The 24,907-nt window shown below is 47.7% G+C and overlaps 2 protein-coding genes across 3 annotated transcripts in view; both read left to right on the top strand.

Annotated features, from left to right (window-relative positions):
* Window positions 1–362: 362 nt before the first annotated feature.
* On the top strand, window positions 363–15,302 carry LOC125621419 (killer cell lectin-like receptor subfamily B member 1B allele B). 2 transcript variants are annotated; one of them, XM_075119555.1, is made up of 7 exons: window positions 363–1,041; window positions 3,159–3,378; window positions 9,152–9,250; window positions 9,626–9,739; window positions 12,838–12,992; window positions 13,324–13,433; window positions 14,273–15,302. In XM_075119555.1, exons 2-7 carry the CDS (start codon window positions 3,306–3,308, stop codon window positions 14,391–14,393), a joined length of 672 nt encoding a protein of 223 aa, XP_074975656.1. In that variant the 5' UTR covers window positions 363–1,041; window positions 3,159–3,305; the 3' UTR covers window positions 14,394–15,302. The 2 variants fall into 2 exon arrangements, with proteins under 2 accessions (XP_074975656.1, XP_074975655.1); XM_075119554.1 differs by having other exon boundaries at window positions 363–1,144.
* A 2,793-nt stretch (window positions 15,303–18,095) lies between these two features.
* The window catches only part of LOC125621674 (killer cell lectin-like receptor subfamily B member 1B allele A), a 43,345-nt gene continuing 36,533 nt past the window's right edge, over window positions 18,096–24,907 (top strand). The window contains exon 1 of the mRNA XM_075119556.1: window positions 18,096–18,438. Coding sequence (XP_074975657.1) covers window positions 18,279–18,438 — 160 coding nt within the window. The 5' untranslated portion in view covers window positions 18,096–18,278. The remainder of the gene's footprint in view (window positions 18,439–24,907) is intronic.

The following is a 24,907-nucleotide window of genomic DNA, read 5'->3' as shown; positions in this document are numbered from 1 at the left end:
GAGTTTGGGTCCCATCATGCTAGACCCTTGTGTTGTAAGTTTCCTGACTCTGAGCAGGCCCCAGCGCTCTCTCTATCATTGGCTTCTCTGGCATGCTCCCTGGATGCAGGTGCTATGTCTGTGGCCCCTTCATGGAAATGGGACCTTGTGTTCCAGTTACCCTAGGCCCCCAGGATCAGTGCTGACCCCCACATAGACATCCCAGTAGCTAAAGCACTCTTCTCCAGAGCTCTGACCTTACAGGTGTTTGGGGTTACAGTTTACCTCTCCAGGGAAGCATGATATTTGAAGCATGATAGTTGAAGCATGTAACACAGAGTTTGCAAAAGGCTCCCAAACCAATCACTTTTAGATAGCTGTTCTTTTAGATAGCTCCAGAGATGTACAGCTCTTGTCAAAACATTAAAACATCTATACTCCATTCCTGTTTCAGTTTCCTCAGCATGCTGGAGTGTTCATCAGGATTTGGGGCAGTGTCCTCTCAGGATTCCAAGTCCCCTCTCCTGCACCTCTCTCCTCACGACTTCTCTGCAATGTGCAGTCTGCTCTCTCCTCCTGCCTGCTTCTTTGACCTTGGCTGGTCCCACAGTCAAAGAAGGTCCCCTCTGCTGCAAAAGCATCCCTCTCTATTCCTCTCTCCTGCTCAAACTTCCTCTGTCTCAGAGTCCCTCTGAGTCTTTGGAGAAAATCACCACCTGGTTTTTTTGTTCTCCTGTTTTTAGACTTTCCATTCTCCAAAACCTGCTCCCTTCAGACCATCTGGGTCAAACTGGTTCTCCCAGACAAGGCACCCTCCTTAACATACCCATAATTTGAGCAGAGACCAGGTATTAAGGTTAATGATTTATTTTATTTGTTCTACAGGTTCTTCCAGACCATGGAAGGAAAGGAAGAGGGGGTGTTATACATCTCTGGGACCCTGCCAGACACTCTGAGGCTTTCAGTGATACAGGAATTTCATAAAATTAACCAGAGTTCATAAGTTGTACAGAGACAAAGTCCCCAAATCGTCTCAGTTGCATTTTTCAAGGAATTTGGCCGGTGAGCTTCTCTGAAGGAGGTGTTGATTATTCCTATGAATAGTGGGCATAGCTTTTCCTACCTGACTTTTACCAGCAAGGACGGGCATGGATCTGTTTCACAGGTTGTATCTCTAACATTTTTCAGGATTTCTTGAGGTTCAGTGTGTATGATGGGGGCAAACTTAGGAATGGTGGGGTGAATAATACAATCTGGTCAGCAATGGAATCTTCTTTCCCACTCAGCTCTATTCATACATATTTGGTTGATCTTACCAGTGAAGCATGCTGACAGCTCTTCACAGCAGTGGATGCCTGGGTCTGATGTCTGGGCTATGCAGCCTGGATTGCTTAGCCAGTTCACCCTGCAAAATAGCTCCATTGACTATGATTCTGCTGCATGGATGTTGGAGGATCAGAAGGGTTGTTTTGCCTCCTTTACTGCAGTGCTGTAGTCATTAGGATTGCTGTACAGAGGGGTGGATTTGCTGCAGTAACAGGAGGGGTATGGGGGATGGACAGAGAAGTGAGGTGGAGACGACTCTGGAGCTGCAGATTTATCAACCAAGTAGTTAATAAACTAATGTTACTAGCAAGTGCTACGTGAGACCTAGGGGTGCCGGCATTACTGCATAAGGCTGGTTTTTCCTCCAACTGTTCTTCCTACTTGTCAGGTCACTGTGTGACAAGGGAACCTGATTATTTTACTGTGGGCACAAATTCTGCAGAACCAGGGCTGATTCCTACAGCCCCGGTATCAGACACGGGGCTCTATCCTGTGAAGTGCTGAGCGCCCTTTCCTCCCATTACTTCAGTAGGAGTTGATGTCACTCAGTGCCTTGTAGTCCTAATGCAACAGAGCAGCTTTTCCCTGGACCAGGCGCAGCTTGCCAAGGAAGTGCTATTACGAGAGTCTGAATATCTCAAAGGAATGGTACTAATCCTGTTATTGCAGGTTTAACCACTGGCCTTCATTTAAGTCACGGTGGTTCTCAAACTTTTGTACTGGTGACCCCTTTCCCACACCAGACCTCTGAATGTGACCCCCCCTTATAAATTAAAAACACTTTAACATCATTATAAATGCTGGAGGCAAAGAGGGGTTTGGGGTGGAGGTTGACAGCTCGTGACCCCCATGTAGTAACCTTGCAACCCCCTGAGGGGTCTCAACTCCCAGTTTGAGAACCCCTGATTTAAGATAAGTTAAGAAAAGCCCTGGCTGGGATGATTGAGTTGTAGTTGGTCCTGCTTTGAGCAGGGGGTTAGACTAGATGACCTCCTGAGATCTCTTCCAACTCTAATCTTCTATGATTCTGTAATCACAAGTCCCCGCTTAAGACAAAAGTGGACATGAGCCCACCCAGAAATTAGCACTGTGTAGAAGGCTGCACTGTGTAGAAGGCTACACTGTGTATTGTTTGGCCAGAGATATATGTGTGTGTTTGTGCGAAGAGAAGCATCAGACAGAGCAGAGAGAGAGAGAAACTGGAGGTGGAGGGTGAGGGGGGTACAGACACGCAGCCTGAACAAGCCACTGGAAGCATGGTTTGGCCAGGGGAGTAGCCTAGAGAAAGGATTTGGGTTGGAAAGCTGAAATGAGTTTTGGACCTGTGTACAAGGACACTGGCTCCTGTTTGGTTCCTCCTGTGTTTGGGGAAACAGGACTTTGTACATTCTTTGTAAATCAGATTGCATCAAAGGTAACAGGCTCCATCAGCAATTTCTCTTCCTAACTGGAACAACCCACAGAGCTCCCAACTTTAAGCAGACAGTCAGGTTAAAAGGGGTAACAATGTAGAACCTGAATAGAATAGCTAGAGAGAGGGGTATGACTGTCCCTAGTGATGAGATAAATTAAAGATGTCTGTCTCCAATGGGAAATATGAACTGTAATTAAAAAGTTCTTATTTTTCAATCTGTTTTCCAGTTTTATGCGATTATAAGAATTTCTTCTCTTAAAATGCCCAGAGTTTCTGAACCAAACACACCAGGGAGCAGCTTTCTTTTAATGTAGGAAAAATCAACAGTTTATGTGAAATCCCAGTACCAGCTCTAATGCATTGAGAGAATGTCTCAGATTAGCTAATGCAATTGTACTTTAAACACTCTTTATCTCTAGTGCCTCGATTTCTCTCTTAGATTTCTAGGAAAGAAGGAAGTCAAAACCTTCTGATAGACACTTCCTCTTACTGGATACGACTGTGTCATCTTGGCTTATGCATAAATACGAGGCAACTCTTAGACAGTCCGTCTTCTTGTAGCCTCTTATCTTCCTCTGCACTTGCCATGGCTGGAGAGACAGAATATGCTGATTTAAACATTCCTGGAGCTTTTTCCACTTCAAAGTCACTGCATCCCAGTAAGTGTATTTAGCTTCTTAGTTTTGTACTGGTATGCGCTCCTTTTTTGGTTTCAGTTCCAATTTTTTGAATGTATTTTTTTGTTTTTACAGGTAGCACAGATATTTAAAGAAAGATTTTCTAGAAACAAAGAGCAGGTGTGAGTCTCTGTGTTCCATTTGTATGTTAGGACTCAGCAAATATGAGGTAATTTACCATCTGTCAGAACTAGGAACTGAATCTCTTTAATGCAATATTGTGCATTTTACTTTCACGTTAATACAAAGTGTCACAGTAATCTTCAGAGCTACTGCCAGTCTATACATGTAAATTAAATGTGAAGAACAATACAGGGTTATTTTATGGCATTTTTCTACTTACTTTATAAACACTTGGGGGTGGATACTCATGCTGTATTGAAGATGCAGTACATAGTATAGTGGGGTAAGTCGGAGGTAAAGAGCAATGCACTGATCAAGTCTTGGGAAGACTGAACATAAGGAGTCTGGGAGACTCATATAATTGTCTTTCATTTCTTGTTGGAGAGAATGTTATGTCACACAGATCAGGGAGAAGGGACTGGTTTTGGAAAATTACTGAGAACTCAGTGCAAAGGGTCATGGAGGTGATTCCACATGGTGAGGGAAGTGTGGAGAAAAGAATCTGCTAAGATTCATGAAGAGGCAAGTAGGGAGACTGAAGTCTAGGTTAGGAAATAGATGAGGTTAGGAAATAGATGAGGAGAAGAGAAAGACATGAATAGCTACTTGGTCAATAAAGGATGAAGAAGACTGTGGGGGATGCAGCGGGGGGTTGTACTGGATTCTGAATGGACCTGGATAGGGAAGATTTGTGAGGAGTCAAGTCATTATACTTGAGAGCAATTAAAGTTTGGACAACTCTTAACTCGGGGAGACCAACACAGTAGGAAGGAGAGGAGGAAACATAATAGCTTTCAGTGTTCCAGGAATAATGAATATACAAGGAACTGTAAACTAAACTTAAAAGGATGTAAAATGTAAATATATAAATCCTGGTATTTTTTTTACAAGACTCTCCTGAAAAGATTGGTATCTGGAAATAAAAAATCCTAATAATATTTTGCAGAACTGTGGTAAAATAGTAAATATATTAGCTATTTTCAGAGCATATTTTCTATAGAGTCAGGCTACTAATGAGAGGACATTTTAGATGATTATTATGCTGTTAATCTTAGAATCAAAATATATAAAGCTGATATTTCAGTTGATGAGCAAATTAAATACTAACAGTCCAGATATTGTATCACTCAGTCTGCGTACAGTACAGTATATGCAGGATTACATATAAAAAGTTAAATCATTATTTAGTTTGCGCAGTGAAGCATTCAAAAGTTAGGAAATGCCGGACATACAGTTGCTTGTACAACCTTAATTCTGCCCCACTGTGCAACCATTTTGTGTATTCAATAAGGCAGGGATCCTTTGGGAAAAAAGTAGTCTTTAATTACATGGACATATATTGTCATCAGGCACATGTACAAGGGAGCAGAGATAAGTTTCTGGCATTTCCTAACTTTTGAGGGGTTCACTTTGCAATCTAAATAACATACTTTTGAGAAAAAACAACAAGGAGTCCTTAGAGACTAACAAATTTATTTGGGCATAAGCATTCATGGGCTATAACCCACTTCATCAGATGCATTATAGTCCACGAAAGCTTATGCCCAAATACATTTGTTAGTCTCTAAGGTGCCACAAGGACTCCTCGTTGTTTTTGCTTATACAGACTAACATGGCTAACCCTGTGAAACCATTCTTTTGAGAGGGTTTTTCGTATGTAATTTACTAGAGTTTTTTTTTTTTAAGGAAAAAGGTAAAACCAAATTCTGTTATGTGCCACTGTAGCACCCCCCCCCCCATCGTGTATTTTCAGCGAAGTTTGAACCCTGAAGCTTCAGCACAAACTGCTACTGCTTGAACAACAAGACTAATTTAATTAGCTGGCTGCAGCAAAACACTTATCGCAGAGAGAGGAAATAGACCACTGGGTTCAGGTGCTGGTTTGTGGGGTGGCTCTTGGTGGAGCCCAGTCCATGCCAGCTCTCTCTCCCTCCAAGCCTCCAGGAGTTGGAACTTCTGTCTCTTGTGATGCACCCAGGCCACTGGGGTCATGGGCTGGGTCCAGGATGTTGTTGGGGAAAACCTGACCCAGCTCTCTACCCCCAGGGAGGTGGGGGAGCTCCAGCCCCATGTGGTGCCCCCTGGGGATGGAAAATGGAAATGGGCTGCTGTGGCCAGGAGGTGGGTCTCTACAGATGTCCCTTGCTTCCCTTGGAAGCTGGAGCTTAAACAGTGGAGCCACAGTAGTTACACTTGTCAAAGAGTTTCTAGTACAAACCGAATTTTTTAACACCATCTCTGACTCCCCCCACCCCCTGTTTTATCTTGAAATTTGTTAATCTGGGTCCAGACAAGAATTTTTTTTCTTTGAAAAATTGAAATCAATTTAACAAATCATTTAATTATTTTAATTAAAAAACAGAAAAGCAGCTTTTTACTTTTTTAAAAATACACCACTTTTTGTCCACGTATGCCTCCAGAACATCTTGTTCTATTAAGGACATAAGTTTTATTTATTAAGTCTCAGTGAGAACTCTCACATAAGATGGACTTTTATGAATAATGGGCTACAGTTTTTGAAGTTACTCTAAGTTAAGTTCTTTGATATTGAAAGTGCTGAAGTCTCCTGTCGTGATTACCAACTCGGTGGGGCCTAGAGACTATTACTCTTTTTATTTTAAATTATGTTTTTAAGTCTCTTGCCCTTTTCCTCTTTGAGGACAGCTTTGAAAATGTAAAGCGACTTCTAGGGTTGTACTTCATGGTGGCTTTTCTAATTTTTTTACAATAGTAGTGGTACTGGAGGGGCTGTACAATGGGTAAGCATCCTCTTAACATAGCATATGATGCCTTGGAGACCAATACAAGGGCTGTGGCCACTGGAATAGTCCTGTGTAGATATTCCTGACCCCACTCCCCCAGGCCTCATTACAGCAGCCCAATGGAGGATAGAAGATCTGCCTTTTAAGGGCCAGTGAGAAGATCTGGAGAAGATCAAATCTACTCTTTGCCAGAAGCCGGGAATGGGTGATAGGGGATGGATCATTTGATGATCACCTGCTCCGTTCATTCCCTCTGGGGCACCTGGCATTGGCCACTGTCAGAAGACAGGATTTTGGGCTAGATGGACCTTTGGTCTGACCCAGTATGGCCATGCTTTTTAGAAGCATATGTACGACCCAGTCTGAAAATTATCTGAACCTTGACAGGTTTCAAAGGGTGGACTCAGCAACTTCTCAGGCCTGCTCTTCACTAGGGAGGTTACAACCTCTCTCCACAGTGGCCATGGGAGGAGACCTCAAAAGCACATGAACAAACACTTCCAGCGTTCTTCATCACAGTCCTCCTCCTCTGCCTACAAGCAGCTGGTTTAATGGGATACACAGGAGCCATACAAGTCTCTAGCACCTTTCCCCCTGACATTCTCTGTCCCCTCCTGTACGGGGAGATTTCAGCAAACCAGAAAAGTGCCTGAAACCGCTATTGCTTATTGCTAAAAGCAGCCAAGTCAGCAGGCCATAAAGTGGCCATGCAGCAGGCTCAGCTTAACCAAGGCAGGAGGGGAGGGGGTTTTGGGTGCCACAGAAAGGGCAGCTTGACCCTGTGTGCTTCCTGTTAAGAATTGTGTTGAAGTTGCTGATGCATGCATTTTAGAGACCTCAAGGCTGCAAACTCTGGAAAAAAAACCCCACACGTGGTTAATCAATAATCAGAAGGAAACCTCTTGCTTGGCCGTTGAAACTGCTTGCTTAACAAGGTTTCTTTAAGGGACATGTCATTGTGTTACTAATGTATAAATAAGGGGGGAAAGTTTGAGGATTGGTCTCTCCCTCTGGATGCATCTTGTGTTCCCCACCGGCAGACGGGCTGCAGCTGTGTCACTCGAGAGCCACACTCAGCTTCGGTAATTATCGAGGGTTGGGGGTGTTTTACTAACCTGTTGTGGACATGTGTAAGTGCTTGAGACTAAGTAAAGTTTAGCTTTAAGTGAAATCACCCTTGTGTTGTCCTGTTTGTGCCAGCCATCTATCGGTCGGACGGCCGTGTTTCCCCTGATTTACTCTGTGCAAGGTGGTGTCAGGAAATAAGTTACCAAAAGCTTTGGGTTGAAAGAACTCTGGGTAACACTCCCTTCAGTCCTTGTCTATTCTTCTTCTACAGCAACTGGTGCACAATAAATAACTTCTGATTGCTGGGCTTTGGAGACTGTCACAAGGCAGGGCTTCTTCCCCGCTTGCCAAGGATTCACTACCACACCCACAGTCTCCTTTAAGTAGGTTTATTGTCCAAACTTAAACAAACAGTTCCTCAGCTCACCCTTTAGATGTTAGACTCTTCCTGCCTCCCTTCCCAATGGACTCTGGCAGTCCTGCTTCTTGCGGCTTCCTAGATTTCTCTGTCAGCTTCCTTCTCGCAGCTGGTCCTCGCTCAGTGGAACTTCCCCTGTAGCCCCAGGTGCAGTTCCCTGCCCTCGAGACTGGCCCAACTGGAAGCACCTGCTATGGCACAGGACACTGGACCTGCTTCAAGTGACAGGAGCCAGCCACCCTGTGACAGAGACCATTCAAGATAGATATTCCATCCAGTTCTGCACCAGGTCCCCTCCTCAGGGACTCCCCCTCACAAGAAAGTCTTCCTGGAAGATGGGGACTCACTCCTCTTGAAAGTAGCTATAGAAGTTCCTCTGTGTCACCAAAGGAAGGGACTCTACGCCCACTACTTCCTCATCCCCAAGAAGGAAGGTCTATAACCTATTCTGGGCCTCGAAGACCTGAACAAATATGTCAGGCTTCAAATCCTTCCCTCACTCTTAAGGAGACTTGTATTTATCTCTCAGCATGAAAGATGGATACTTCCACCTGGCTATCGGGAAGAACCATTGCAAATACCTGAGATTCTGCATGGGAGTCAGGTACTTTCAATTCACAGTTCTTCCCATCACCTTGTCAACAGCGCCATGGGTAGTTACCAAGTGTCTGCTGATGGGGTTGGCGCACAGCAGACATTGAGGGATACATGTTTACATGGATGGATGGATGAAAAAAGCCAAGTCAGAGGCAGCCATTGCCGCCACTTGTAGCCTGTTTTTGCCATGCAGTTATATGGTGAAATATCTCCCTTTTATGAACACTATGGACCAAACCGCTGACAAAACTCCACTGAATGCCATTAACTTCACTGGAGTCACTGTCACAATTCCACAGGATCGGAGCTGAGCCCCAGCTTTTGAACCTTCTCTTGGAGGACCCCCATCAGTGTGCAGAGAATCTGGCCCTCTGTGATACAGGATGATGTGAACTTGCTAACTAGTAAGCATTAAAAAGAAAAGGAGTACTTGTGGCACCTTAGAGACGAACAAATTTATTAGAGCATAAGCTGTAGCTCACAAACGCTTATGTTCCTTTTCTTTTCACGGATACAGACTTACACGGCTGCTACTCTGAAACCTAGTAAACATTAGTTATCTTTGGTATTTTCTTCAGCTTTCCTCTACATCCATCTAGTTAGACAACTAATGTTGCCCTTGTGAGGGTGATGTGGCCTCAGAGTTTTAAACTCTGAGCATGACCATTTTCCTCCTCATATTACATGAGCCTGAACTTTATCCTTATCTCCAGTTGAGCAGCCTCCAAAGGAGAAGAAGTTTCCATATTTCATTATCAATCTTTACACTAGGTTTTGACTCTTGCAGATATCCCTCAGTGCCCACGCTGGCATCGGCTGGCTCTATGGCTCGGATGGGCTGGGAACATCATCCTGGTGGCAGCTGTGATCGCGCTTGGTGTTTGGGGTGAGTATCTCAGCACCGTAGATTCACTGGCTCAGTGAATTCTCCTCTTCCTCTGCAGTTCCATTTAGATTCTATTTTTTGGCCTCCAAAACATTTCTGAATAAATTACCAGGCATTTCATCGCTGCCATAGACATCAAAAGTGTTACATAAACAAAGTAGAGTTGAGAGCTTGATACATGAAACATGCATTATTTGTCTGTAACAGCTCCACTGTGAGATGTGCAAAAATGTGGCATGAACCTTACAATGGACAATGAGTGAGATTCCATCTCACGCTGCTTCTCTGTCCCCATCATAACTCAATAGATATCCCATGGTATTTGATGAGTTGATACTTTTTACCTTCTCTCTTTTGTTACACATCCTTGTGAAGGTCAGGCTGAAAGACAGAGAACAACAAATGGAACTGAATGTAATTCCAGCCTGAAGGATTCCCAGTCTTGCTCAAATCAAAGTTTGTATCCAAAGCCAAACAACAACTCAACAGGTAACTGTATCTGCTATTCTTTGTGCTCTTTGCAACATTGTGTCCACCTGGAAGAACTCTCACTCCAAACTCACTGATTGACAATTCAGCTACTATGTCACAATAACTTATACATAGTTGAGATGTGCCATACCCTCATCTTCCCGTCTTTATTTTTCTGGTCATTTGTTCTGTTTGATGGCTGTAAAATAAATACTACAACTGGCTGAAACATTTCTGATTCTTAATCAGAAAAGAGGGTTTTGCCAAATTTTATTTTTCATGAGAACATTTATTTTTCAATTTTCTGAAATTTTTCCAAAGGGGAAATTTTCTGGGGAAACTAAATATGTAGGTTCAAAATCATGGCCTTTTCAACACTTTCCTATACATTTTATCTTTTCACATCTTTTCTCCAGTGGGGAGAAAAATAGGAGAGAAATAAAAAAAGGTAAAAAAGGGGAAAACCCTCTGATAATTTGCCAGGGAAATCCCACTTTTCAGGCAGCTCTAATAAATAAGTTTTCAGCTGTTTGTGCAGAGTAGTAGGAGTGAGATATAGTGGTCATTCAAAGTACTTCCAATGTGTATGAAACAGGCACATTTTATATCCTTTCACTTACCATTGTAGTGTGATCACATGTGGGGTGAAACTTGCTAGCTGTTTAGTAACACACAACATTATACGATACCACAGGAGAGGAAGTGAAAAGCAGTTCCAAATCCCAGGGAGTTTCAAATGTTTTTGCATGGTGCAGCATATTTTAATACAGAGCACCTAATGGATGCCTGCCTTCCCTTGTGTAAACTCCCAGATCCCACCCTCCTCACCTCCCTTTTGCAATCCTATAACATCCCAATGGCAACTACAGAAGTTGCTCATAGAAAAGTAGTACTGGGAAAAATTGTAGCTGTCTTGTAGAGAGATATAGCAGCTGGAAACAAGGAGAAGCCAGGCACATGTGACCTGTCAGCTTTCATGGAGTACCTACAAGCACCCCATAGACCATAATTTGGAAATATTTGCTACATCCAGCTGAAATTTCCAGAGAGATTTTTAGGGAGGAAAAAATGTAGTTACTCAAGCTGGTAAATCCTCTGTTAGTCAAAAGAGGATGCTGCGATTTTAATGATCACAAGTGTAGACACACCCAGAATGGGGCAGTGTCAGACCTGGGCTTAGAACTCAGGTGTGCAACCTCCCTACTCCACCACTAGGTAGCGCTGGCTTTCCCTATGCTGGTTTTTGGGGCACTGAGTACGGGCATTCAGGATGTGCAGATTATCGGTGAGGCTGGTAGCACCACCTGTTAAGACAGCACAATACCTCCCACTAGGAGAGCCTGTTTTCAGTTGCTTTTATTTTTGCTGAAGATTAAATGTTCGGGCTGAACCTTTCCATGCCAGGGGTCTGCCTCAGCCTGATTTTTATTTTGTTTTTAGTTTCAGACATAACTGTCCAGCTGCTTCTGAGAACCAGCCTAGTGAAAATACATTGTTTTCTCTCATGTTAAACAAATTCTGGAGACTTTGTCTTTCAGAAGCTCTAGTGCTGTCCCCATGCTGTGGAATAGGGACTTGAAATTTGGCAAGGGGGTGGCTTATGAATCAGGGATCTGTCTGCCTTTAGCTGCGCCTGTGAATATCTGCCCAAACTTGGCCAAGTTATAAGCCTTTGAAAATTCATGATTCTATCAACAATGAGCATGCTCCAGCCCAGAGCTACAGGGGGCTGAGTAGGACGTTCCATGCAGGTTTGGGTCCTGACAATGGCACTGAGAGCGGGGAGCCTGTCTCTCACATGCCTGCTGTGTCCTCCTGAGCCCTGGCAGCATGGAGGAGGAAGTTGCCTGAGTTGAATGCAGAAGGAACAAGAGCCAGAAGGCGGGGGAGAGAGTACATTGGGGCTGGTGGTGGGGGAAAGTTACTTAAACCAATCCTCTCACAGGTGGTCACTCACTGTGTTCCTCCATTCACTGGGTGCCTCAATTGAGAGCCTGGGGTGTGATTTGTAGCAGTGCTGAGCGGTCACAGCTGTAACTGAAATCGATGGGAGCTGTGCCCTGAACGTATGAAGAACTATAGAATGCTAAGTACTTTAAATGCCTTGATTTTTCAGGTACCTTATTCCTGCCTAAGTACCTTTTGAGGGTCTGAGTCTCAGGTAGGGCACCCAGTATTAGTGGATACTTTTGACGTCAAACTCTCCATGCCTAAGTTCCTCATCTGTAAAATGGAAATATTGCAATCCCCTGATCTCACAGGGGTGCTGTGAAAATTCATTAATGTTTTGTGAAGCACTCAGATACTATAGAGCAGGGTGCCAGAGGAAAGCCCAGGAGGAAATTAATAGTTCTGTCTTCAGAGCCGGCTTTGAATAGTACTACTGGGGCTACACATTGAATGAGAAAAAAACAAAATATTGAATAGCTGCTCAGTAAGTCAGCAGCACCGTCCGTCATGTGCCCAGAATGAAGCAGGAGTCTGGTGGAGAAAACTGGTATGTGACTATTTATATACAGACTGGATCATAATGCATATGCACCAGGGGCCCAATAAAGATTGCACAGGCAACCTCAGTTCTGACACTTCCTAACTTTTGAGTGCTTGACTGTTCTTGTAAGGTGGTTTTGTAACTTGTAACTTTTGAGTGTAATACTGTTCTTGTAAGGTGGTTTTGTGTGTGTGTGTGTGTGATCAGCACGCAGCCCACAGAACTTCCTACGAGAATCCCTTACCTCTGTCCTCCTACTTTTAAAGTGCTCCAGAAGTGATTCAGCAGAGAAGGCGACAGTTTTGTTGTGTCTTTCATTTCAGAGGTTCGGTGCTCCTTGGGGGGAAATGCATCGTGTGATACTGAGCCTGTAAAATGTGAATTGTGTGCCCAATCTTATGAATTCATATTCACATTACAGCTCTGCCAGAGCACCTCTCTCCTGACCCGCACCGCCATCTGCTATTTGAATAATGGGCCTTTCCTCAAACAAACAATGAATAAAGAGAAATGTCTTGGCTGAGAATGTTTACAGTTTGAAAGCCCCTCGTGAACATAGGGAAGCTCAGCACTGTTCAGAACCTTCCGGCCCATTTAATGTTGCCTTTTCCATGTCTGTTTCTAGAGGGCTGTGAATGCAAACTGTGCCCCGCTGGCTGGCTGCCGCACAAGAACAAGTGCTATTGGGTCTCTAAAGAAAGTAAAACATGGAATGAGAGTCGTGTGGACTGCTCAGCGAAGAGCTCTCAAATGGTCATGATCCAAGACAAGGAGGAGATGGTACAGTAAATAAAAATGGCTTAACCCGCCCCTTGAGAGATGAGTGTCACTAGTTATAATGTAATACAATGAGCTTGCAGCAAAACAACAATGCCCCAGCTGTATGACATTTGGCTTAAGAAAAATCTTTTACAGAGCACATTAAAATATCACTGTTATGTGGAGGGGAAGGAGGGGTTGAGACTGGGAAAGGGAAACATCAGAAATTGGGTTTATATCTATTGCAGAGCTATGTAGCAGGTTCCCTTCCTTCATTTGCCGAGAGAGCAAAGAAGCCAGAGAATTCTAGCAGGCTATATTCACCCAGACTCCTCCGTCCTGTCACTTACAGGCGTATATACTGAGTATTCCACAATTGAACCTGGTTTGGCTTGGACTCAGTGTTACATCCCCAGAGAGGAAATGGACCTGGGTGGACGGCTCCACGTTCGATGAAACACTGTGAGTGTTCATGGTTCCTACTTTGGCTTTGAAACTGAGTGTGTCTTGCATGGTGCACAAGTGGGAACACAAGGTTAGTGCTCTCTAGTGCTAGCAGGAGCAGAGGCTGCCTGTGAGCACAAGTAAAGTTAAGCACCAGGCAGAGTCCTCCATAGAGAGATGGTCAGTCTCAAGCCCCCTGTGTGCTTGCAAAGCCACAGGATAAAGGGGGGTCAGGGTCTGTTTGGAGAATGGGCATGTCAGGGAAGACACTAGCTTACGCCCAATCCTTGTCTTGCTGAAGAGGCACTTGCTGAAGAGTTCACACCTACGTTAGCTCTCAGCTGTGCTGCTCTGCCTGAGTAAGGTGGCCCTTGTCCAGCAATGCGCTCATTAATGCAGGGTCAGGGTCCCCTCTCCTGCTGAGCAGTACAGTTTACCTCCACCAGGGCTGCCATGGGGGTGGGGGAAGGGGTGGTACTTTCCCACGCCCCTCCCACCAACTAAGCTCCACCCACTTCAGACACCACTCAGTGCACATGGCACAGTTGTACAAAACAGGACCACACAGGTGCTGCTGGGCTCCTTGGCTTGGCTCCCCAGCAGTGGGGTTTGAATACACCCACGGGCAGTATTGGTCAATCATCGCAGTGGATTTTGCAATGTTTTCCAGCACTGAAGTGAGCCTGCCCAGCTCCTTTCCCACTCTGTGAGGCCTATTACTAAGTAGGGCTCTGTAGAAAAGTACGAATGAAGGAAGCTAGTATGGAGACAGACCACCCCTCCGAATGAGGGATAGCTGCTAAAGATCTTGCTCAGTAAAGCTAAACACCCAGTGACTCCTGCTCTTTGTTCCCCAGGTTCCAGCTAACAGGAGCTGCTGAAAGGGAGAGCTGTGTGATGATCAAAGGGAACCGTGCTCTTTCGGAAACCTGCCTGGCTTTAGCTAAATGGATTTGTGAGAAAGTTGCCCTGAAATAAGCAGTCACATCAATGAGCTGCACTTCCGTAACTGAAATAGCAAGTGTCCTTGTTTATTTTCTAAAAGAAAAACACATTTGCTAATTAAAGAATTCTAAAGCCTCCAACAAACCCATTTTCCAAGAAGAAAAGGAGTACTTGTGGCACCTTAGAGACTAACCAATTTATTTGAGCATCATGCAGTTGATAGATTTCCACTCCATACAGCTAAATGCAGTGCCTTGCATAATGACAGGTTTCAGAGTAACAGCCGTGTTAGTCTGTATTCGCAAAAAGAAAAGGAGTACTTGTGGCACCTTAGAGAATAACCAATTTATTTGAGCATGAGCTTTCATGAGCTACAGCTCACTTCATCAGATGCATGCCGTGGAAACTGCAGCAGACCTAAGGTGCCACAAGTACTCCTTTTCTTTTTGCGAATACAGACTAACACGGCTGTTACTCTGAAACCTGCCATTTTCCAAGGAAGATCCTTTCACTTGTTCCTCAGGAGCTGGGTCTGATTTCATGAGGAGCTGGCTGCCTCCTGGGCATCGTGTGTGAGCAGACACACTTGGCTCTTAGGAACCGTTTAAAAATTAAAAGTTGTAAGGCACCAATGTTACTGCTGGAGACCTATGTGCCATTTGGCCACATCTCAGAAAGGCACGGTTTTGAACATTCTTCCACCCTGCCCTACTTTCACTCGTAGCCTCCAAGACTCTGAAACTGGGTCCTCAGCAACCAGCTATCCCCCCACCTTTCTCCATAGCTCCCTGAAGCAATTCTAGACTCCTCCGGGAGGCTTGTGTACACTGTACCCTGCAGCACACACTGCTCCCAGTGAGTATTAGCAGCAACACCAGGCAGCCTTTTCAAAACAAGGTAACAATTTATTAGTCACCTGGCTACAGAATCTGTCAGTCCTTAAAGAAAAGGAGTACTTGTGGCACCTTAGAGACTAACCAATTTATTTGAGCATGAGCTTTCGTGAGCCACAGCTCACTTCATCAGATGTGTACCGTGGAAACGGCAGGAAATAGCCCGACTTGATTATGTAAAGAGTTGTCACTTTGGATGGGCTAGCACCAGCAGGAGAGTGAATTTGTGTGGGGGGGTGGAGGGTGAGAAAACCTGGATTTGTGCTGGAAATGGCCCACCTGCTGATCACTTTAGATAAGCTATTACCAGCAGGACAGTGGGGTGGGAGGAGGTATTGTTTCATATTCTCTGTGTGTATATAAAGTCTGCTGCAGTTTCCACGGTACACATCTGATGAAGTGAGCTGTGGCTCACGAAAGCTCATGCTCAAATAAATTGGTTAGTCTCTAAGGTGCCACAAGTACTCCTTTTCTTTTTGCGAATACAGACTAACACGGCTGTTCCTCTGAAACCTGTCAGTCCTTAGAGCAGCATAGAGAGGCAAAGGTTAAGGCCTGGTCCCCAGTTGCCAAGCCAGTGCAATCAGCCAGCCAAGCTGGTATGGGATCCATTGTTGTCTCCGTCTCCTTATCAGTCCCAAGTGCGAGATTCTCTGTCTCTCCAGAGGCCAGCCCTTCTCCCAGCCATCACCTTTCTCCTTTGTTCTCTAGCTGGGGCCTTTGTCCTGCTTCTCTTCCAAGATGTGACAAGGGAAATCTCCTTCGTTTTGGTTGGTGTTTCCTAGGTCTAAACATCATGGCCAGTGGGGTTCCCATTGCCTTTCCAGATTCTCCATTGTTTGGGTCAGGTTCTACCAGTCCTTTAATGACCCCTTCATACCATCCCAGACAGCTGTGTGATGCAAACACCTCCTGTCTCTTAATCTGCTCCCAAGAGCAGGTTTAACCCTTTTGCCCCCCCCACCCCCACCCCCGGTAGCAATGCAAAGTGCACAGGGAAACTGAGACACACGTGTCAAAATATTGCAGAAAATGCCCACTTTGTCACGGTATTTGCTCCCCAAAACATCCTTGTAGGTACAATTCTTTGTGTGCTAATCTACAGTCCATAGTGAGACCTCCCATTGGAAAATCTGATCCTAATCTCTGCAGACACTGCTCTGGGAATTCACAAGATTCAGAGCCGGCGCTTGCTAGCCGTTGAGAATCACCCTCTGTCCATAAACTGCTCGTCCAACCGGACTGGCCAGTTTTTCAGCTTTTCTGGTTGGGCGGGGGCAGGGCAGGGCAGTGTCACTGACCCACAGGGTCTGTGCTATGCCCAAACCTTCCATCAGTCTCCTGCTAGTAACTACTTTAACGTCCTGGACCCCAAGGATCCCCACTGTTCTGCAACAGCTGGCCTGTAGCCTCAACAACTCTGAGACTGGGGCCTTGGGGCCCAAGCAACCCATTTGGCAAGCTGAACTGAGGTAGGGTCTGTTCAGACTTTCCTTTCCAGGGTGCAATGCCCTCAGTGAGTACCTGCAGTGACCCCAGGCAGCCTTTTCAACGTAAGGTACCAATTCATCAGTCACCTGCAATACAGAAGCTGAAAGGCTGTAGGCTAGCATCAACGAGGTAGTCATAGGCCAGAGATCTGATGGGGAAGGTTCCCATGGGTTCACCATGCCCTGCTTCCCTGGGTTCCATCTTTGTTCTCTCCTTGTCCTGCTCTGACTCCAGCAGCAACCTCACCCCTTTGCTCTCCAGCCACAGCCAGGGTCAGCTGCCTCAGCTTCCCCTTTGGTAGTGTGACTTGCACTCCATATGTGTATGGAAATATGCTTATGAGTGTAAATATAATGTAACTGGAATATGCTTTATGCAAAAGGTCTCTTGTAAGTTATGATTACAAAGCTTATAATCTACTGAGTGTGGTCATCCTATTTGTATGAATGTATCATTCTTGTATCTAAAACTAGAAATATGAAGTATTACTCTGAAGTCCTATTGTAGTGATGCAAAGTGTGGGCCATTAATGGTGGCTTTGAATCTTAATGGCTCCCATTAACTAGGACAATTGGTTGTGAATGGCTCAGTTTACTTGCAAAACTTCCTGGGTACCTGCAGGCCAGTGCTGGAAGGATGAAGGCTGGGGTCTCACAGGGCATGTGACTATGTCACATGATACTGGAATCCATCTTAAACCTGGTGCTTTTCTATTTAGAAGGAGGGGTGGTAACCCAGAGAGAGACAAAGGATTCCTGCCTTGTGCCAAAGCTATAAAAGGGGGTGAAACAGAACAAAGGGGCCCAATCATGTGAAATCCCCTGCTTTTCACCTAAGATGTCTGCTGGAACTAACAAGGTCTGTACCAGGCGAAAGGATTGGGCCCAGACTAGGAAGGAGTCTAATCTGTGAAAGAAGCTTATTGGAACATCTTTGAGGGTGAGATTTTACCTGTATTCAATTTCTTAATGTATTAGGCTTAAATGTGTGTATTTTGTTTTAATTTGCTTGGTAACTTACTTCGTTCTGTGGCACCTTATAGACTAACAGACGTATTGGAGCATAAGCTTTCATGGGTGAACACCCAGTTCGTCAGATGCATGTAGTGGAGTCTAGGGAATTCCCCACGAAAGCTTATGCTTCAATATGTCTGTTAGTCTATAAGGTGCCACAAGACTCTTTGCCGCTTTTACAGATCCAGACTGACACGGCTACCCCTCTGATACTTTACTTTGTTCTGTCTGTTATTACTTGAAACCACTTAAATCCTACTTTTTATACTTAATAAAATCACTTCTGTTTATTAATTAACCCAGAGTACGTGATTAATACTTGGGGGAGCAAACAGCCATGCATATCTCTCTCTATCAGTTTTATAGAGGGTGGACAATTTATGAGTTTACCCTGAATAAGCTTTATACAGAGTAAAACGGATTTATTTGGGGTTTGGATCCCAATGGGAGTTGAGTGTCTGGGTGCTGGAGATAGGTGACCTGCTGAGCAGTTTTTGTTTAAAGCCAGCAGCTTTGGGGGCATGGACCAGACCTGGGTCTGTGTTTGCAGCTGGCAAGCATATCTGCCTCAACAAGGCAGGGTTCTGGAGTCCCAAGCTGACAGGAAAAATGGGCTCAAAGGCAAATTGAGCACGTCAGGTGACAGTCCCAAGGGGGTCTCTGTGACCGAACCCATCACAGGTAGGTGTTCAAGCCCAGGCATTGAGGTTTCCATTGTTCTGTAGGGTCTCCAATTCAACCAGGTGGATTGGAACCCAGACAGCCTGTGTTTTACTGAAAATCTGCCTCTGCATGGGGGGGACAGACTGGCAGTTAGGCAGGGATGTGGGGGGAGGGTCTGGAAGAGCGGGGCTCTGTCTGTGGGGGGACAGACTGGCAGTTAGTCAGGGATGTGGGGGGGGGTCTGGAAGAGCGGGGCTCTGTCTGTGGGGGGACAGACTAGCAGTTAGGCAGGGATGTGGGGGGAGGGTCTGGAAGAGCGGGGCTCTGTCTGTGGGGGACAGACTGGCAGTTAGTCGGGGATGTGGGGGGAGGGTCTGGAAGAGCGGGGCTCTGTCTGTGGGGGACAGACTGGCAGTTAGGCAGGGATGTGGGGGGAGGGTCTGGAAGAGCAGGGCTCTGTCTGTGGGGGACAGACTGGCAGTTAGGCAGGGATGTGGGGGGAGGGTCTGGAAGAGCAGGGCTCTGTCTGTGGGGGACAGACTGGCAGTTAGAGATGTGGGGGGAGGGTTAGGAAGAGCGGGGCTCTGTCTGTGGGGGACAGACTGGCAGTTAGGGATGTGGGGGGAGGGTCTGGAAGAGCGGGGCTCTGTCTGTGGGGGGACAGACTGGCAGTTAGTCAGGGATGTGGGGGGAGGGTCTGGAAGAGCGGGGCTCTGTCTGTGGGGGACAGACTGGCAGTTAGTCAGGAATATGGGGGGAGGGTCTGGAAGAGCGGGGCTCTGTCTGTGGGGGACAGACTGGCAGTTAGTCAGGAATATGGGGGGAGGGTCTGGAAGAGCGGGGCTCTGTCTGTGGGGGGACAGACTGGCAGTTAGTCGGGGATGTGGGGGGAGGGTCTGGAAGAGCGGGGCTCTGTCTGTGGGGGAACAGACTGGCAGTTAGTCAGGGATGTGGGGGGAGGGTCTGGAAGAGCGGGGCTCTGTCTGTGGGGGACAGACTGGCAGTTAGGGATGTGGGGGGAGGGTCTGGAAGAGCGGGGCTCTGTCTGTGGGGGTCTGGAAGAGCGGGGCTCTGTCTGTGGGGGACAGACTGGCAGTTAGTCAGGAATGTGGGGGGAGGGTCTGGAAGAGAGGGGCTCTGTCTATGGGGGGACAGACTGGCAGTTAGTCAGGAATGTGGGGGGAGGGTCTGGAAGAGCAGGGCTCTGTCTATGGGGGGACAGACTGGCAGTTAGTCAGGGATGTGGGGGGAGGGTCTGGAAGAGCGGGGCTCTGTCTGTGGGGGACAGACTGGCAGTTAGAGATGTGGGGGGAGGGTCAGGAAAAGCGGGGCTCTGTCCCTGGGGGACAGACTGGCAGTTAGGGATGTGGGGGGAGGGTCTGGAAGAGCGGGGCTCTGTCTGTGGGGGGACAGACTGGCAGTTAGTCAGGGATGTGGGGGGAGGGTCTGGAAGAGCGGGGCTCTGTCTGTGGGGGACAGACTGGCAGTTAGTCAGGAATGTGGGGGGGGTCTGGAAGAGCGGGGCTCTGTCTGTGGGGGACAGACTGGCAGTTAGTCAGGGATGTGGGGGGAGGGTCTGGAAGAGAGGGGCTCTGTCTATGGGGGGACAGACTGGCAGTTATTCAGGAATGTGGGGGGAGGGTCTGGAAGAGCAGGGCTCTGTCTATGGGGGGACAGACTGGCAGTTAGTCAGGGATGTGGGGGGAGGGTCTGGAAGAGCGGGGCTCTGTCTGTGGGGGACAGACTGGCAGTTAGAGATGTGGGGGGAGGGTCAGGAAGAGCGGGGCTCTGTCTGTGGGGGACAGACTGGCAGTTAGTCAGGGATGTGGGGGGAGGGTCTGGAAGAGCAGGGCTCTGTCTGTGGGGGGACAGACTGGCAGTTAGTCAGGGATGTGGGGGGAGGGTCTGGAAGAGCGGGGCTCTGTCTGTGGGGGGACAGACTGGCAGTTAGTCAGGGATGTGGGCGGAGGGTCTGGAAGAGCGGGGCTCTGTCTGTGGGGGACAGACTGGCAGTTAGTCAGGAATGTGGGGGGGGGGGTCTGGAAGAGCGGGGCTCTGTCTGTGGGGGACAGACTGGCAGTTAGTCAGGGATGTGGGGGGAGGGTCTGGAAGAGCAGGGCTCTGTCTGTGGGGGACAGACTGGCAGTTAGTCAGGGATGTGGGGGGAGGGTCTGGAAGAGCAGGGCTCTGTCTGTGGGGGACAGACTGGCAGTTAGTCAGGGATGTGGGGGGAGGGTCTGGAAGAGCGGGGCTCTGTCTGTGGGGGACAGACTGGCAGTTAGGCAGGGATGTGGGGGGAGGGTCTGGAAGAGCGGGGCTCTGTCTGTGGGGGGACAGACTGGCAGTTAGTCAGGGATGTGGGGGGAGGGTCTGGAAGAGCGGGGCTCTGTCTGTGGGGGACAGACTGGCAGTTAGTCAGGAATGTGGGGGGGGTCTGGAAGAGCGGGGCTCTGTCTGTGGGGGACAGACTGGCAGTTAGTCAGGGATGTGGGGGGAGGGTCTGGAAGAGAGGGGCTCTGTCTATGGGGGGACAGACTGGCAGTTAGTCAGGAATGTGGGGGGAGGGTCTGGAAGAGCAGGGCTCTGTCTATGGGGGGACAGACTGGCAGTTAGTCAGGGATGTGGGGGGAGGGTCTGGAAGAGCGGGGCTCTGTCTGTGGGGGACAGACTGGCAGTTAGTCAGGGATGTGGGGGGAGGGTCTGGAAGAGCAGGGCTCTGTCTGTGGGGGGACAGACTGGCAGTTAGTCAGGGATGTGGGGGGAGGGTCTGGAAGAGCGGGGCTCTGTCTGTGGGGGGACAGACTGGCAGTTAGTCAGGGATGTGGGCGGAGGGTCTGGAAGAGCGGGGCTCTGTCTGTGGGGGACAGACTGGCAGTTAGTCAGGAATGTGGGGGGGGGGGTCTGGAAGAGCGGGGCTCTGTCTGTGGGGGACAGACTGGCAGTTAGTCAGGGATGTGGGGGGAGGGTCTGGAAGAGCAGGGCTCTGTCTGTGGGGGACAGACTGGCAGTTAGTCAGGGATGTGGGGGGAGGGTCTGGAAGAGCAGGGCTCTGTCTGTGGGGGACAGACTGGCAGTTAGTCAGGGATGTGGGGGGAGGGTCTGGAAGAGCGGGGCTCTGTCTGTGGGGGACAGACTGGCAGTTAGGCAGGGATGTGGGGGGAGGGTCTGGAAGAGCGGGGCTCTGTCTGTGGGGGGACAGACTGGCAGTTAGTCAGGGATGTGGGGGGAGGGTCTGGAAGAGCGGGGCTCTGTCTGTGGGGGACAGACTGGCAGTTAGTCAGGAATGTGGGGGGGGGTCTGGAAGAGCGGGGCTCTGTCTGTGGGGGACAGACTGGCAGTTAGTCAGGGATGTGGGGGGAGGGTCTGGAAGAGAGGGGCTCTGTCTATGGGGGGACAGACTGGCAGTTAGTCAGGAATGTGGGGGGAGGGTCTGGAAGAGCAGGGCTCTGTCTATGGGGGGACAGACTGGCAGTTAGTCAGGGATGTGGGGGGAGGGTCTGGAAGAGCGGGGCTCTGTCTGTGGGGGACAGACTGGCAGTTAGAGATGTGGGGGGAGGGTCAGGAAGAGCGGGGCTCTGTCTGTGGGGGACAGACTGGCAGTTAGAGATGTGGGGGGAGGGTCAGGAAGAGCGGGGCTCTGTCTGTGGGGGACAGACTGGCAGTTAGAGATGTGGGGGGAGGGTCAGGAAGAGCGGGGCTCTGTCTGTGGGGGACAGACTGGCAGTGAGGGATGCGGGGGGGAACGGTGTGGAAGAGCAGGGCTCTGTCTGACAGACAGACTTGCACTCGGGTTCATAATGGGTGGATGGAAGTTTCTGAAAGAGCAACTTCCATTTGTGAAGAGCAGAGTGTCAGTCAGGCATATGGGGAGAAGGAAGGTTCTGGAAGTGCCAAGTTCTGTTTGTGAGGAGGCAGGGGGGAGATACTGGCAGTAAGTCAGTGACAGTGATGGGGACAGTGGATGAAAGTCTGTGATAGAGCTAGGCTCATGGGATGGGGGTCCGCGAGTGGTGGGGAGTTAGGGATCTCACCAGGGCTGTGGAGGGGAGTGGGGAAGAAGTGGCAGGGCTGGGGCAGTTAATAAGGTGGGGGCAGAGGACAGACTAGCAAGGTGTCAGGTCAGGGATAGTGTGTGGAGGACAGCTTTTAGAAGTAATGGGGTTTATTAGCAAAGCACAGACTGAATGGCCATCAGGAATACAGAGATGGAAGGTTCTGGAAGAGCCTGGTTTTGTTGGGGGCAGAGCCTGGCAGTTAATCAGGGATTGTGGATCAGGGGCTAGAAGATTCTGCCAGAGCCAGGGCAGTTCCAGGAGGTGGGGGTGGGGTAGAGAATAGACTAGCAGTTAGTCAGGAATAGCACAGGGGGGTGGGAAGGAAGCTCTGGGCTCTTAGTTTTGGGTAGACAGTCAATCAGGGGTGTGTTTGTAGGGATGGAAGATTCTGGAAGAGCAAGAGTCTGACTGTGAATGGGAAACAGAATGAGGAGTAGAGGGTAGGAATGGCAGGCTCTTGCAGAGCCAGGGGAGTTACTAAGGAGGTACAGACATGAGCAACTGAGAAGGGGTTCTGGCAATGCATGAACAGTAGACCGATTGGTGGTTAGCAGAGCTGGTCAAAATTTTCAGTCAAAGCCTTTCTTTTTTTTTTTTGTTAAGTCTTTTTCATCAAAACTAAAAAATTTGGTGGGGAAAAAATTGTTTACGCCAGTTTTGCGTTTTTGTCTACAAGCCAGCATATATTGATGATTCAGTTGCCAGAACCTGCAAATTCTTCCATTTTCAATAAAACCCTGAAAGCTTGATTTAAACAAGTTTTCAGTCAGTTCTATCAGTTAGTGCAGGATATCGCAGCACCTGGAGAAGCAGGGAATAGCTGAAGGGAAATGCTCCAGATGTACTGGATAGAGCAGGGTAGGGAGCAGTTTTCCCATCCTGTGAGAATTTTGCAATCTTTGAAGTCTTCCCATCCTGAATCGAACCAAAAAGTCAAAATCCAAAAATGTTCATTAACCAATAATCTGGAGGAGAAAAAATATTCAGGTCAGTTGAAACACTTTATTTTGATTTTTGACCTTTTACTTTTTTTTTTTTTACTATAAATTAACTAAAATGTCAAAATTAAAAGTTGTTTTGAATCAAAAAATGAAACTTCATTTTGACAACATCACAACAGGACACTTCAGATTCAAAACTTTCTCACATTTCTTTCAAATCAGGAGGTTTGTCAAAACTAATCCTTCCTGCAAATAGTTTTGGCTTTTCTGATTTGAAAAACTTTGTTGGAAAATTTCCAAATGGGGCAGCTCCAGGGGTGGGGACTGGCAGATTAGTCAGGGGAATTGTAGGGGCCTGGAGAGGGAGGGGGAAGTTTTGGTAGAGCTGTAGGGTGACTACATATCCCATTTTGGCAGAGACAGTCCCTTTTTAAAGCCCTGCCCTGGCCGTCCTGTTTTCACAAAAGTGGGCATTTGTCCCATTTGTTTTTGCCAACTTGATCAGTTAGCAAGAGCAAACAGGACAAATGCCCACTTTTGTCAAAAAAGTGGGGTGTGGAGGAACTTGCGGCAGAGGGGGGTGAGCAGTGATTCCAGTCCTGTGCAGGAGCAACTCCAGCCCTAGCCTTATACAGGGGTCAGGCAGGGCTTGGGCGAGCAGCAATGCTAGCCCCAGCCTCACACAGGGGAGCAGGCAGGGCTCAGATGAGCAGTGCCGCCTGCCCCAGCCTTGTGGGGGTGGGCAGGAGGGGGCAGGGCTCAGGCCAGGCGCAGCCTGAGAGTGGGAGGAAGGGGGCAGGGCTCGGGTAAGCCCCACAGGGTGGGGGCTCAGATGTGCGGTTTGGGCCAGCCATGGGGACGGGGGATGCTCAGACTAGTCCCATGTGGTGTCCCATTTTCCCTCTGGGAAATATGGTCACCCTATAGAGTTGGGGCAGGCAGTGTGCCAGTCTACTTTAGTCCTATCCAGTTACCTCTGATTAGGCTCTCTCTGCAAATTCTCCTTTGTATCTGCAACAGCCTTCAAGCTCTGAGTTGAGATTATATTTATCTAGTGGCCCCAAAAAGGACAGAGGGGGTTCTGGTGGTGTGACATGTAAACTTTGCAGCATGTTAACTTCTGGAGAAATAACTGGTTTCTGTATGATTAATACCTGGAAACTGACTTCTGCATATTTAGATTCCGTAAAGGCCTGATAAGATTGTACCCTCAGCTAAGGGAGCCTGTTTTCCCCCTGGGGACTTGAACTTGGTTTTGTTTAAACTAATGGGACCACTATTGGAACCTCTAGCCATGTGCTCCTTACTACACTTTCCATGGAAGGTGATATTCCGAGTTACTATCCCTTCTGCCAGATGGATCTCCGAACTGTGTGCCCTCACATCTGAACCACCGTACACAGTCTTCTTTAAAGATAAGGTGGAACTTCATCAGAGTTTTCTCTCTAAGAAATTTTCAGATTTTCATATCAATCAGTTAACTTACATGTA

Source organism: Caretta caretta, chromosome 14 (assembly GCF_965140235.1).
Source record: "Caretta caretta isolate rCarCar2 chromosome 14, rCarCar1.hap1, whole genome shotgun sequence".
Taxonomy (NCBI): Eukaryota; Metazoa; Chordata; order Testudines; family Cheloniidae; genus Caretta; species Caretta caretta.
The sequence above is the reverse complement of the archived record's forward strand: the minus strand, read 5'-3'. Positions and strand labels throughout refer to the sequence as shown.

Excerpts from the sequence above, each read along its gene's own strand:
- LOC125621419 (XM_075119554.1), top strand. The coding sequence starts at position 1,076 with ATGAATAGTGGGCATAGCTTTTCCTACCTGACTTTTACCAGCAAGGAC. Across the intron at positions 9,251-9,625 it reads GATCGCGCTTGGTGTTTGGG|GTCAGGCTGAAAGACAGAGA; the intron begins GTGAGTATCTCA and ends ATCCTTGTGAAG. Across the intron at positions 13,434-14,272 it reads TCCACGTTCGATGAAACACT|GTTCCAGCTAACAGGAGCTG; the intron begins GTGAGTGTTCAT and ends TTTGTTCCCCAG.